The sequence below is a fragment of the Bos javanicus genome, chromosome 18 (genome assembly GCF_032452875.1).
Source record: "Bos javanicus breed banteng chromosome 18, ARS-OSU_banteng_1.0, whole genome shotgun sequence".
NCBI lineage: Eukaryota > Metazoa > Chordata > Mammalia > Artiodactyla > Bovidae > Bos > Bos javanicus.
Window position 1 is genome coordinate 49276404 of NC_083885.1, and position 14596 is coordinate 49290999.

A 14596-nucleotide genomic window follows, 5' to 3' on the forward strand; every position below is an offset into this window, starting at 1 on the left:
CACAGCCACATGTGGCTACTGTTTCATCAGTAGGGCAAACACACAGAAAGGGCAGCAAGTCAGTAAATCCCAAGTTCCTTCCCCGGTTTTTACTTTTGACAGTGCTGGGTCTTCGTTGCTGCACAGGCTTTCTCCAGTTGCAGAGCAGGGGCTCTCTAGTTGTGGTGCAGGGCTCAGTAGTTGCGGCGCACAGGCTCCAGAGCACGGGCTCCACAGTCGTAGCACACAACTTAGCTGTTCCACCCCATGTGAGATCTTGAGGGCAATAAAACCCGTGTCTCCTGCATTGGCAGGTGGATTCTTTACCAGAGCCACCAGGGAAGCCCTCCCAAGTTCCTTTTATAAAGAAAATTTGTGAAACTACTCCTTGATCAAGTGTGTAATGTTCTTAAGTTTGCTCGGCAGGAAGTAGTGAGGAAGCCCACTTGGGGGCAGATCGCTGGCTGCAAAGGCTGTTATAGGACAGATGCCCTTCCCACCCCAATGATGCTCACTAGCTTCCTTTAAATATGGGGAAAGAAACTGAGAGCAACTTAATTCACAAACAACACTTTACTTCCCTATACATATACCAGCACCATCCCACAGAACTTTCTTCCATGACAGAAGTGCTCTAACATCTCTCTAGCCCAGGGGCAGCAATGAGTTCACCTACATCAGCTCTTATCACATGGCAGACACAAGAGATGAACATGTCCTCAGACCTATGTATTCCCAGGCCCATAAGGTCATACTGAGCATAACTGGGACTTGCTTTAAGGAGGCCATAGGGAGTGGGGGTTACAGTCGACATCCTGAAGGATGAAACCAGTCAGGGGAAATCACGCACCCACCCACAACGGGGATTACAGACCCCTGCCCAACCTCAATACTACCTACACTACAGGCTGGCATTAAAAAATTTCCTTTCCCAACACATGCATGGATGGCCCTTAGCTGCTGACTTAAGACCTCTCCTCACTTGTATTAAAGATTACTGATCTTACACATTTCCCCTGCTCTTCTCTGATATGCCATTAAAACAGCAAAAGGACTGAAAGAGATAAAACCCACAAGCACACTCACTCACACAACCAATGACCAGGCACCAAGCCCACCTGAGCTGTGTTCACACACTGGACTCCAGTACTGGAGTTCAGAGAAACTTAAGACCAGGTCTGGTCCCACCCATCTCTCCTACGTACGTCCTAATCAGAGTGGTAGCTTCTAGAAAGGCTTCTGGAGGTGTTTCTTGCATTCCTTTTAGAGAAAGACCCACCACGGAAGACCACAGCATCATTCCTGAAACCTTAAATCCCACAACATTTATTATAAAGGTGCTGTAAAGGGAAACGCTGGGCTTCATGACGGGCTTATCGGTAGGATTTCTGGTAGCGGGCACGGGCACCAGGACCTCCAAACTTCTTGGATTCGCAGCGACGGGGATCGGCTACCAGCAGGGTCCGGTCATACTGGATGAGGATGTCTTTGATCTCCTTCTTGGAAGCCTCATCCACATCTGGGGGTGAAAGGACGGGACAAAATTTAGACACCAGCAAACGTCTTCCCACTCTGTGGCTACAAGTGAGCCCCTGACATGCCCCCACCCACCTGCTGGGAAGGACCCACCCTCACTCACATTTCTGGTAATAGGCCACCAAGGCTTTGGAGATGGACTGGCGGATGGCTGTGAGGAAGACACAGACAAAAGGTACATCAGCTTTATGAACACCCAGGGATGGGACCCTGCCCTCAGACCCACCTATGTGCCCAGTGTCTGGGACTCACCGTAAATCTGGGCGACGTGACCACCACCCTTCACTCGGACGCGGATGTCCACACCAGCAAATCGCTCCTTGCCCAGGAGCAGAACAGGTTCCAGTAGCTAGGGTAACAGGAGACATTACAGGATTTTAGATCACAACCTGCCACTGAGCCACCTCACGGAACATTCCTCCACAGCTCTCTACAAGTAGCTCTTGCCACTGCTGGCCTCAGTATTAGTGGAAGAGTGTTGGGCTGTTACTCAAAGCCCCCTATACACAGCCAGCAGAGCAGGGAGATTTCTAAGACAGAAGAGTTTGTTGAAGTCAAATTGAATCCTGCCTGAGCAGTTCCTCCTCCTGTGTTTCTCTCTGGACATCAGATCACCTGTTTTTTAAACCTGATTCTTAGAATGTGGACACCTTAGCCCAACAGTAAGGAAAATCTTTGCAGCCGCTAAGCCTGCCCCAGATGGTGAAAAAACCACTCCTGGGCTATGTCAGGTGCTCTCCCCACCTGAGCTCTCTGCCCTCCCTTTGCACCGCACAGATTTCCAGAAAAATTACGATGCTATAACCCTACTTTGATTTACCTACTTTAGGCCTCAGCTCACAAGTTCCCCCCCACCCCTGATCTGACCCTTCCACCCGAGTTTGAGTCAGAAACCCTCTCTGGGAACCTCTACCCCAGTTCTGACTGTTTGGGAGCAGTGTTTGGTATTGGGTCCAGTCTGTGTCCTCCACTGGATTCGAAGCTCTAGGAGGGCAGGCCCTGGAACCATCCAGGTCACTGCTTTGTTGCCAGCACTCAATACAGGATGCACACACAAAGCCTTTGAGTAAACTGTCAGTGACAATAAGCCACAATACTCATTTACCTGCTCTTCGAAGTTCTAACTAACCCTGCAATGTAAACAGTTCTTCACCTTCTCACACACACCAACAACCTCACACAGAGAATCCAATTTACCCTCACGACAGCCCTTCAAGGATCAACCTATTTCCATTTTACAGAGAAGGGAAGTTACTGCCCCAAATAACACAGCTAGAAGAGGCAGAAATCAAACTCCGACATATTTCCGGTCTGAGCCAAAGAAACTGAGGTCAATAAAACTTTATTCAGGAAAAAAAAAGAAACTGAGGCTTAAACAGGGAGGGGAGAGGAACTCCTTTCACAGCCAAGCACTACAAACCCAACTTCTGTTCTTGTAATGCTTATTGAGTACCTACAATATTCAAAACCTTATTTTGGTCACAATGTTTTGAGGGACAATACATTGATTCCTGTCCTCAGAGTGCGCAGACCACTATAAAACGTCCCCCATTAACTTACTGCAAGTCATCAGGCCCCATAAATTTTGGGAGCTCCCATGCCACCTCGTCCCAAATGAGTGACTTTCCAAACAACCCAGTTAAGCACCTGCTTAATCTTCAACATCCACGTTTCCACTCTCAATTCAAACTTTCATAATATCGCCTGAACCCCCAACACCCAGCTCCATCGTCAAATATCCCATTTTTCTATTCCCTACTCAGCCTCTAAACGTCCCACTGTTGATACCAGACCTTTCCGTTTCCAAGATCGACGAACTCCAGGAACCCATTTATTTCAACATATCCGTCTACAGAGCCCTCCACTCAACCCAAACGCCCGTCTTCAATCCCAGCACCTTGTATTGCAGCGTGCGCGGTTCGATCATCTCCAGGGGTCGTCCGTTCACCTTGATGAGGCCGTTACCTCGTTTGCAGTGCGCCACGGCTGTGGCCGTCTTCTGTGGAAAGCGAGGGGGAGACAGCGGAGCCACGTGAGCTCTGGGCCTCGGCTTCCAAGTAGACTCAGATTCCTGCCCACAGACTTCTCTCCGACACGGGCCTCCCCTCGTCCCTACCATCGGGCGCCCGTCTCACCTTACGTCCGAAGACTTGCACCGACTGCAGAGGGCCCTTGGACGGCATGGCTGAAGGCGCAGAGACGAGATCCTCACTGCGCGGCGCCCCAACCGGAAAAGGAAAACGCGGAGCCAACCTGGCCGCTTTTCAGGGTCTGCGCAGGCGCGCTGTGCTCAGCGTTGCGACGGCAGAGAGCTTTACGGTTTGTGGGCGGGACTTTGGATTGGCGGCAGGAAGGTGGGCCGGGGGAGCGGAGAGGACGGGACCTGGGAGTGGAAGGGACTGACTTCCCTGAACGGTGTCGGGGGCCGGCCCGAGAGGGCGAGTTGTTCAGTCACTCAGTCGTGTCCGACTCTTTGGGACTCCGTGGACTGCAGCCCCCCAGGCTTCCATGTCTTTCACTATCTCCCGGAGTTTGCTTAAACTCATGTTCATTGAGGCAGTGATCCCATCCAACCATCTCATCCTCTGTCGCACCCTTCTCCTGCCTTCAATCTTTCCCAGTATCGGGGTCTTCTCTAATGACCTGGCTCTTCGCATCAGGTGGCCGAAGTATTGGACCTTCAGCTACAGCATCAGTCTTTCCAATGAATCTTCAGGCTTGATTTCCTTTAGGATTGACTGATTTGATCTTGCTGTTCAAGGGACTCTCAAGAGTCTTCTCCAGTACCACAGTTCCAACGGATCAATTCTTCAATGCTCAGCCTTCTTTATAGTTGAACTCTCACATCCCTACATGACCAGTGGAAAAACTAGCTTTGACTATACGGACCTTTGTCGTCAAAGTGATGTCTCTGCTTCTTAATACGCTGTCTAGGCTTGTCATCGGAGAAGGCAATGGCACCCCACTCCAGTACTCCTGCCTGGAAAATCCCATGGGGTCGCTAAGGGTCGGATAGGACTGAGCGACTTCACTTTCACTTTCATGCATTGGAGAAGGAAATGGCAACCCACTCCAGTGTTCTTGCCTGGAGAATCCCAGGGACGGGGGAGCCTGGTGGGCTGCACAGAGTCACATAGAGTCGGACACGACTGAAGTGACTTAGCAGCAGCAGCAGCAGCAGCAGGCTTGTCATAGGTTTTCTTCCAAGGAGAAAGGAGGGTGAAGACAGGCCATAATTCACATCCTCAGTTCTCATTGGCCACCTCCAGCTCTCATTTGCTTTTGGACTCTTCATTTATCTCTCTTTACTCCCATCCTCAATAGATTCTCATACATACACACTCACCCCTCCCCCCGCACCCCCCTGCTTTCCCACCACCAGGAGATTGCTTCAGAGTTGGCAGTCTTCCCGTCTTCTAGAATTTCTCCTCAAGAATCCTGGTAGGATTCAGAATCCCCCTCCTCCTAGAACCCATCTCCTTAAAGCATCCTCCCCAGAATCCTTTTCCTCTTAGAGCCCTTTCCCCAGAACCTTTCACCAAAACTCCTTTCATTTTAGGGACTTCCCTGGTGGTCCAGTGGCCAAGACTCTGAGCTCCCAATGCAGGGGCCCAGTTTCTATCCCTGATCAAGGAACTAGATCCCATTTGCCCCAATTAAGACCTGGTGCAGTCAAATAAGTAAATAAAAAAATATTAAAGGACTTTCTTCCTTTCAGAGTCTCCTCCCAAAATTCTCTCAGAGCCCTCATCTTAGATTCCCTTTTTGCCTAAATTTCCCTCCACTCAGGGTACCCTTACCCCTCTTTCCCCCCAGAATCTTCCTTTCCTCAGAATCCACAGTGCCTAGAATCCCCCTCCTTCAGAAGCTTTCTCTCCCATAATCCACTTTTCCCTGAACTGCTGCCCCCTCCGAACCTGTTTTCACAAAATCTTCATCCCGGGACTTCCCTGGTGGCTAAGACTCCTTGCTCCCCATGCAGGGGGCCCAGGTTCCATCCCTGGTCTTGAAACTAGAACTCACATACTGTAATTCATGCACAAAGAAGATCAAAGATCTCCATGTAACTAAGACCTGGCACAGCCAAATAAATTATTTTAAAACAAAAAACCAAACTCTTCATCCTTCTCAGAGCCCTCTCTCAAAATCTACCTTTCCCAAGAATCCCCAGTCCTCTCACCCCCATCTGAGGAACCTCAAGATAGGGTAGCCCCTTGCTCCCCACTGCTCATGATGCTTGCTCCCTTCCCAGCCATGAGTTTCCTTTCAGGTGCAGGCGGCAGTCGGCTGCCTCAGTTTCTCTGGCAGCACTGGGTCTGGGATCCAAGGTTCAAAGGGGTGTGGTGGCTCATGGATGCCTGGAGGGCGGAACCAGAGTGAAGATTGGTGGGCGGGTCTGGGGCCAAAGGGAGGAACCTGCAGCTCAGAGTCCAGCTCCTAAAGGGTGACAGAGGGAGAGGGCGAGGGGCCGGGGAGACAGGCAGCAAGGACCCAGAGGCTGACCTGGAGGGACCCACAGACCTACAGGCACACAGCACCAGAGAGAGAGGTGCACATGGAGGAAAAGGCAAAGACTGGACCAACGGAGGAGAGAAAAACGAAGAGAGACATGGGGTCGATCAGAGATGGAGACAGAAGTCACAAGTGACAGAGGCAGAGGCCAACGCTCAGAGAAAGAAGTCAGCAGGTACAGGCAGGCGTGAAGATTCCAAGACACTTGTGGCAGAAATAGGAGAAAGGACAGCAAAGACTCCCAAATAAGCACCTGCAGGATTCAAGCTAACTGGTGTTTTCCAGTGGGCAGACAAACAGGCCACAGAATGCACAGGCTGGACACACTCTAGACTGCCTCATGGGGCTGTTTGGGGGACAGGGGACGCTTCTGAACTCTCCGGTCTCTCCAGGATGATCCTAATAACCTTGCTGAATCTGGTATCTTGATTGGGGGAAAGGAAGGGAAGAGAGTTCTCTGAACCACAACCTCCCTACTCTAGGGTCACCATCTCCCCCAGCCTCTGGGAGTACACTTCCAGGTATCTATGGATTGAGTAGAGATGGAAAGGCAGGGACGGGGCATTTCCTCTCCCCCATTCCTGTTTTCCAACTTGCTCCCTCTCTCTGTACTTCTTGTTTCCAGGAACCCAGGCTGGAACCTGAGAAAGTATGGGGGTGGGCAGGGTGTCCATGTGGCTTCTCTGGACCACCCTCCTGCTGGTGCTGCCCTTGGGAGGCCTAGGACCACTCCTCTGCCCAAGGGAGCCTTTCTACTTCCTCATTGCCATCACGAAGATGCTGGTGAGGAGGGAGGGAAGAGCCAGCAGACAGGGGCAGGCTAGTTAAGGAGTGGGGTGGGTGACATGTTTGCGGAAGGGTCAGTCTCTTCCTCTCCAAGATCTGATTTTCCTCCCTACCCCACAATTACAGGAAAACAAAAATGATGGCAGTCTGTACACCCCAGATAATCTATTGGTGAGTATCATGTTCCCTCTTTACTGGGGTTGGACATTTAGGGAGAATCCACTAGCTCAGGACACACTGGAGGCCAGGAGGCAGGCAGGCTGGTATTCTGGCTGTCCAAGTCTTGACAAATGTATTTTGTTCACAGCTGTCTGTAACACCTAGTACAGTGATTGGCATATAATAGCAACAAAGGATAATAATGACTACAGCTATTATTTTAAATATATATATATTTATTTGTTTGGCTGCATTGGGTCTTAGTTATGGCACCTGGAATCTTTCTTTGTGGCACATGGGCTCAGTAGTTGCTTCTCAGCGTGTGGGATCTTATTTCTCAGACCAGGGATCAAAGCCCCATCCTCTACATAGGAAGGTGGGTACTTAACCACTGGACGGCCAGTGAAGTCCCAATAACAGCTATTCTTACATAATTTCTTACTTGGTGACGGGTGCTGGCCTAAATGCTTTAAGTGTATTGGCCTTTTTGGAGGGGGCACGATCTTAGTTCCCTGACCAGTGATTGAACCCTGGGCCCCCAGCAGTGAAAGTGCAAGCGCGGAGTCCTAACCCCTGGACCACCAGGGAAGTCCTAAGCACATTAGCTTAATTACCTTCACACTGACCCTCCAAGGTAAACAGGGCTGAGACGTACGGATGTGAAGGTTGTACACTGCACAAGGGTCCCACACCTACCTGAGGCTTAGATTGGTGAAGGGGCTTGTTCCAGGCTACAAGTCAGAAACTGTGGGGGTGAGGACTTGGGATCAGCCCTTGCCCAGAGACACCAGATCACTCTGTCTCCACAGGTGTGTCCTGCCGAGACTCTCCGATGCTTCCGGCTGGAGTTGTCTGTGATCGGGTTTGAGGAGGGCCCATCCGTGGGGATCGTTGTGTTCCGCCTACAGCGCCTACTGGATGCCCTGGGGTCCCGGCTGTGGGTGATTGATCAGGGCCCTTGTCCACCCTGCGAAGGACACCCTCAGAGACCAGTCCCTCTTTTTCTGGCCAAACTCTTGGAGTTATTACAGGGGACTTGTGCTCGGGACCTGCCCTCAGCATAAACTTCAGAGGAAGTCTCCCTGGTACTCCCAAAGAGGCCAGGTGGGGAAGGAGAGGAAACTTGATCTCCAGCCCCAGTTCCTAAACCCTAAGCCTTCTCCTTCTAGGCCAGAAGACCTTACCTGCAGCCCCAAGAGCGAGGGGAAGAGGTAAGAAGGAAGAAAATAAGGCGAGATGTGAAGCCTGAAATCTCTGACCTACTGGGGCAGGAAGTTGGATAAATTACCCCACCTTACCCCATTGTTCTCCCTCTCTTTCAGATACTTCCTCCTCTCTCTGCTTCCAGGAAGGGACAATGCACGCTTGTCCTCTAACCTCATCCCCATCCCTTGAGGAGAGGAAGTCTTGTGGCTCATATCCCTGGCTACAAATAATCACTGCTTGGAGAACTTTTAAATACTGCTGGTGGCTAGGTCCTAGTCTGGAGAACTTGACAACTGGTCTCTAGTGAATCCTGAACGTCTGTATTTTAAAAGTCAACTTTGTTGAGGAATAATTTACATACAGTAAAAGGAGAAGGAAAGGCAGAGAGAAGGAAATGGCAGCCCACTCCAGTACTCTTGCCTGGAAAAATCCCATAGATGGAGGAGCCTGGTAGGCTACCGTCTCTGGGGTCACAAAGAGTCGGACACGACTGAGTGAGTTCACTTTCATTTTCTTTCACTTTCAAAAGGTACCCGTTTTTTAAAAATTATTTATTTCATCGCGCTGTGTCTTAGTTGTGGCACGTGGGATCTAGTTCCCTGACCAGGAACCCTTGCTCCCTGCATTTGGAGCATGGAGTCTCAGCCACTGGACTACTGGACTACCAGGGAAACCCCAAAGGTACCCATTTTAAGTGTACGTTTCAAAGGGTTCTGACATATATATATATAGAGAGAGAGAGAGAGAGAGAGAGAGAGAGAGAGAGCACACGCACCACATTTCAATGACCCCAAAGCAATTCTTTTATGCCTCTTCCCTATCAGTCTCCACCTCTAGTCCTAGAGACTGACTAATCTGATTTATTTGTATAGATTGGATTTACCTGCTCTAGAATCTCCTATGAATGGAATAATACTGTACATACCCTAGTATCTGGCTTCTTTCACTCAGTGGGTGTTTTTGATATTCATTCATGTGCTATCAGCGGATTGTTATCATTCCAGTGCATGTATGTGCTGCGACTTGTTCATTCCTTCTCCTCATGATAGACATTGGGTTGTTTCCTGTTTGGGGCTACTCTGCCTATCTCTTATCTTCTCAACTGTTCTCATGTGCTGCCGGATGGAGAGTTGAGAACCACTGATACACCAAGAAAAAGTTTTCCACAGGGAGAAAATGATGGTTCCCTGTCCTGGAGTAAATGTCTTCGTGCAGAAGTGTCAATAGGCATTTTTATGTGGAATCCCATTCTAAAGAACTGCTGTTTAAAGGAACCAAGCTTAGGGACTTCGACGGTGGTCCAGTGGCTAAGACTCAGCGTTCCTAGTGCAGGGGGCCTGGGCTCCCTCCCTGGTCAGGGAACTAGGTCCCACAAGCCTCAGCTAAGAGTTCACAGGCCAGGACTAAATATCCCACATGCTACAACAAAGATTAAGACCCCAAGTGCAGCAACTAAGAACCCCGAGGCCAAATAAGTAAATAAATACATATTTAAAGAAAAACAAAAAAACAAAAAAATCGGAAGCAAGCTTATAGAAAAAGAAACTTTTTTGTGTGTGCCACTGTCAGCCCATCAGTAACTCATTCCCCTGTAACTAAATAGGTATATATTAAATTTCTGTAAATTGAATCCAGATTTCTCATCGCTTATGTGGGAATTTTAGCAATGTGTTCTAAAAAGCTCCCGATTTTTTTTCCCCCTCCATCAGGTTAATTTTTATCTCTCCCTGATGCCTGTTCTCTTTGCCATCTCTCTGACAAATAATTCAGTTCAGTTCACTCAGTCGTGTCCAACTCTTTGCGACCCCATGGACTTCAGCACGCCAGGCCTCCCTGTCCATCACTAACTCCTGGAGTTTACTCAGACTCATGGTCCATTGAGTCGGTGGTGCCATCCAACCATCTCATCCTCTGTCGTCCCCTTCTCCTCCTGCCTTCAATCTTTCCCAGCATCAGGGTCCTTTCAAATGAGTCAGTTCTTCGCATCAGGTGGCCCATCCAGTTACATAGCTAATTTTTCTGAGCTTAGGTTACCTCGCCTGAGAAATAGGGGTACCTACCTCCCAGGAATGTTTCAGAGGCTGTGAGATAGAATCTGACTTATTTGCAAATTTGTTGCTGTTGCTGCTGCTGCTGCTGCAATGTCGCTTCAGTCGTGTCCGACTCTGTGCGACTAATTCCCTGCCTCCTCACGGCTTAGCACACCGCGTTAGACATCTGGACTAAATTACTTCTGGCTGATGCTGAGGCTGAAATTCCAATTCTTTGGCCATCTCATGCGAAGAGTTGACTCATTGGAAAAGACCCTGATGCTGGGAGGAATTGGGGGCGGGAGGAGAAGGAGACGACAGAGGATGAGATGGCTGGACGGCATCACCGACTCGATGCACATGAGTTTGGGTGAACTCCGGGAGTTGGTGATGGACAGGGAGGCCTGGCGTGCTGCGATTCATGGGGTCGCAAACAGTCGGATACGACTGAGCGACTGAACTGAACTGAGAAAAGGCCGATCAGAGGGGAGTTAAAACACGCCCATTTGACCCTCCGAAAATGTCGGCTCCACGCCCTACTTTAAGAAATCTCTGCCACTCTCAATATGGCGTCCTGAAGTACGTCATCGGGGACGAGCCTCGGGAGTCTCGCGTTAGGCGGGCGGGGCCAAGAGGTAGGTTCTCGCGAGAGAGCACGTCAATCCCAGTTAGGCGTCGTGTGAACAGCAGCTGGTAGCGAAGGCTAAAGAGTCGCAAGAGCGGTGAGCCGGTGGGTTGGTGGCCGGGGTTGCAGGCCAGGCGGTTGCTGGAGGCCAGGGAGGCGTAGAGATTGTATTAAGAGCTCGGGAGGTATGGCAGGTGGCGTGGGGGAGAGGGTTCTCCTTCGAGTTCACGGTTACCAGAACAAGGCTGCCGGAAGTGCGCTTAGGGGTTTTTCTTCTCCCTGGAACCCTGGGGGAAACTGAGGCTCGGGGTGGGATTCCGAACTGGGGGTTGCGCTGAGGCCGCTGTCTTTCCCTGTGAGCAGAAGATGTCGGACAGCGAGGACAGCAACTTCTCCGAGGAGGAGGACAGCGAGCGCAGCAGTGACGGCGAGGAGGCCGAGGTCTGTGGCCGGGACGCTGGGGGAGACATGGGGCCTGGGGACAGGACCAGGGCAGAACGGCTCCTCTGGGAGCTTAGAGAGGATCAGGACGAGCTCTGGTCTCTGGGAACTTACAGGTTGTCGGGAGGGGGAGAGAGAGAAATAGGCAAGCCCAAGTCAAGCAGAAGCACAGGTGCTGGAGGACTTGGATAGTCCAGGTACAATGAGATAGCAAGTGATGTTTTTGAAGGACTTGACATATAGTAAGAAACATTAGTTTTTATTTTTAGGTATGCTCAGTCATTGGCGAAATATACTTTTAGTGTTTACTGCATGCTAGACACAATTCTTAATCCTTGGGCTAAACCAGTAAACAAAGCAGGTTTTTTAAAAAAATCTTTCTTTGCTCTGGTGAAGGTAAACAAACATAGCTGATCAGTAAGTCATTTATTAAGCTAGAAGACACTGGAGAACCGTAGAGAAGAGAAGGGGACTAGGGAGTCCTGATTGAACTTTCAGTAGGACCATGGTGCATCTGGGAGGGTGACGTTTGGCGGTGATGGAGTGAGTCACGTCATGTGCAGGAAGAGCGTTCCCATAAGGGGGAAGAGCAAGTGCAAAGTGGGGAGCATGTCTGTGGTGGCCAGAAATTAATGAGTCCAGTTTGCCTGTGTCAGAGAGCAGCATAGCACTAACAGGAGCCAGATCATGTCAGATCTTAAAGGCTGTGGTGAGGAATTTATCCTTAACTGAGTGAGGTGAAGCTATGAGAAGTTTTTGAGCAAAGGAGGCGTATGATCTAATATTTTGAAAAGATCACTGTGGCTTTGGGTCTGTTGAATGTCAGTGTTTAGGAACCAAATACAGACATTTCCTAGGACATATCTGATTGTAGACATTCTTTTATTCTGCTATTAGCCTCTTATTTATTTTTGATTTATTCATTTGTTGAACAAATGAATATTTGAGCACCTTCTGCTCTGTTCCAGAGACTTCCTAGGTGTTAGGGAGAGTGGAGCAAGGCAAATTTCTGCTTTCACAGAGTTTGCATTTAGTAGGCAATGATTACAGACTAACAAAGAGATGACACTGTGATTACAGAAATGCTAGTTTATTGTTAAAGTTAGTTGCAACACTTGTAAAAAATTTTATGTAAAAACAGGTGAGGCCTACAGCAGTTCTTTGCTCAAAAAGTGGCACCACCCCATCTTTTTTTTCACTGTACATGGCATATAGGATCTTAGTTCCCTGCCCACAGATCAAACCCATGCCCCCTGCAGTGGAAGCTCGAAGTCTTAACCACTGGACCATAAGGGAAATCCTGACACCCACCTTTAAAACTGGGAATTTCTCTACTTCCCAGAGTATATTAATTGCCATTTGTCATCATGCAGATTTAAGAAAAGGAAAATTTCATAACCTGGGTTCTGGAAAACATCAGATAGATGGAGAGTGCCATAGGCTTCCCTTGAACTGCCTCATTTACTTATGTTTCCTGTTTGCCCACTTGCAGGCATTTGATTGTCAATCCTTGTCATGCTCTTTGAGGAGTCCTTAGCTTGCCAGAATAGGAATGGGGCAAATGGGAAGATGACAAGAAAGGCCTTTCCTTCAAGCTTGGTCCTTGGTCCTCTGACTCATGGCTTCAAGACACTGAGCTTGTGGTTAAAGCCGGGTGGTAATGAGACCAGGATCCCCAGTTCCTTTGCCTGGCTGAGGTAGTGTGGTTTGTACTGTGCTAGTCTCACTTCCCTAACACCACATCGGGCTTTTTTTCCCCTCCACATTGGTCTTTTAAGTCACCTGCAGGCTCACCTGCTCTCACCAGGAAAGGCAGGAGGGCAGTGTGAGGGCTTTCCTCACCTCCAGAGGTGGGTCTGACTGGGCTTTATATTTTCATCTTAGTTGTGCTGGGTTTTCGTTGTGGCACAGGCTTTCTCTAGTTGTGGCTCGCGGGGGCTTCTCTTGTTGCAGAGCGTGGACTCTAGTTGTGGCACATAGGGTCCGTTGCATGCAGGCTCGGGAGTTGCCGCACTTGGGCTCATTTGCTCCCTGGCATGTGGCATCTCGGTTCCCTGACCAGGATCAAACCTGCATGCCCTGCTTTGTGAGGCTGATTCTTTTTTTTTTTTTTTTTGAGGCTGATTCTTAACCACTGGACCACCAGGGAAGTTCCCTGGCTGGGCTTTTTAGACAGCCAGGTGTTGACCTGGTCCTTAAAGGACTGGCTCCTGTGAATACACAGGTGTGTGTGTATGCTGAGTCTCTTCAGTCATGTCCGACTCAGCGACCCCATGGACTCTGTGTAGCCCACCAGGCTCCTCTGTCCTTCTCTAGGCGAGAATCCTGGAGAGGGTTGCCATGCCTTTCTCTAGGCAAGAACCCTGGAGAGGGTTGCCATGCCCTCCTCCAAGGAATCTTCCCGACCCAGGGGTCAAACCCAGGTCTCCTGCATTGCAGGCAGATTCTATACTATCTGAGCCACCAGGGAAGCCCTAGATAGACAGCTAGAGATGGCAAATAATGAGCCACCGTTGAGGCAGTTATCTGGTTTATTATTCAGCTTAATTCCATCACCAGGGATTAAACCAGTACCCCTTGCAGTGGAAGCACAGAGTCTTAACCAGGGAAGTCCCTGAGTGACCTTCTTATTCATCCATTCAGCAAGTGTTCTTTGAGTTCCTGTTATGTTAGGATCACAATCTCCCTCATGAGCCCTGTGTTGAGGTAGTTTATCAGCCAATGGTTACTCCAGGGCATGCTGAGGATGGACTGTGTCAGAGCATGTTCAAGCCCTGAGGTAACAGAGATAATAGTGAGAACTGTCTCCTCAGAGAATGGGAGCCAGGTTTGGAAAGAAGACTGCTGGAACTGCCCCAGGGCGATGATGCAGAGTTCCTGGAAATCAGGCTGTGGTCCTGATTTGAGTTGAAATAAGGGATACTATGGGCTAGTCAGAATTCTGTTTTGAACAAATACAATTGACCCTTGAACACAATGGTTTTGGATTGCTTGGGTCCAATTATATGTGGACTTTTTTTCAATAGTATATTATACCCCAGGTCCAAAATGGGCTAAATCGCGAGATTTACAATGGTGCATACTGAGAAACCCTGTATTTGGAGGGTTGCCAATAAGTTGTGTGTATATTTTTGACTGCATAGAGGGTCAGAGTCCCAACCCCCATGTTATCTGAGGGTCAGCTGTATTTTTAAAGTTGTCTTCTGTTCCCAGCCCTGGGCTGGGTGGTGTTGAGGACCTAGGAGTGTCTGAGCTATCTTGGGCCTTTCACTCAGGGACCTAGCTCACGTGGTCAGGGCTGTGATGGTGGAAGCCCAGAGGG

At 49.5% G+C, this 14596-nt stretch overlaps 2 protein-coding genes across 6 annotated transcripts in view; one reads left to right on the forward strand and one right to left on the reverse strand.

Annotated features, from left to right (window-relative positions):
• Positions 1-1278: 1278 nt before the first annotated feature.
• RPS16 (ribosomal protein S16) lies at positions 1279-3805 on the reverse strand. The gene is made up of 5 exons (XM_061388262.1): positions 3651-3805; positions 3413-3514; positions 1768-1864; positions 1619-1666; positions 1279-1498 (listed from the first exon to the last, which is right to left on the reverse strand). The coding sequence occupies exons 1-5, from the start codon at positions 3696-3698 to the stop codon at positions 1353-1355; spliced, it is 441 nt and encodes a 146-aa protein (XP_061244246.1). The 5' UTR covers positions 3699-3805; the 3' UTR covers positions 1279-1352.
• A 7019-nt stretch (positions 3806-10824) lies between these two features.
• The window catches only part of SUPT5H (SPT5 homolog, DSIF elongation factor subunit), a 30074-nt gene continuing 26302 nt past the window's right edge, over positions 10825-14596 (forward strand). For 3 of the 5 annotated variants that reach the window (XM_061388244.1, XM_061388249.1, XM_061388248.1), the window contains exons 1-2: positions 10825-10930; positions 11197-11274. In XM_061388244.1, coding sequence (XP_061244228.1) covers positions 11200-11274 — 75 coding nt within the window. In that variant the 5' untranslated portion in view covers positions 10825-10930; positions 11197-11199. Of the gene's footprint in view, positions 10939-10994; positions 11019-11196; positions 11275-14596 lie in introns of those variants that run through there. The other 2 variants (XM_061388246.1, XM_061388247.1) reach the window with 2 other exon arrangements.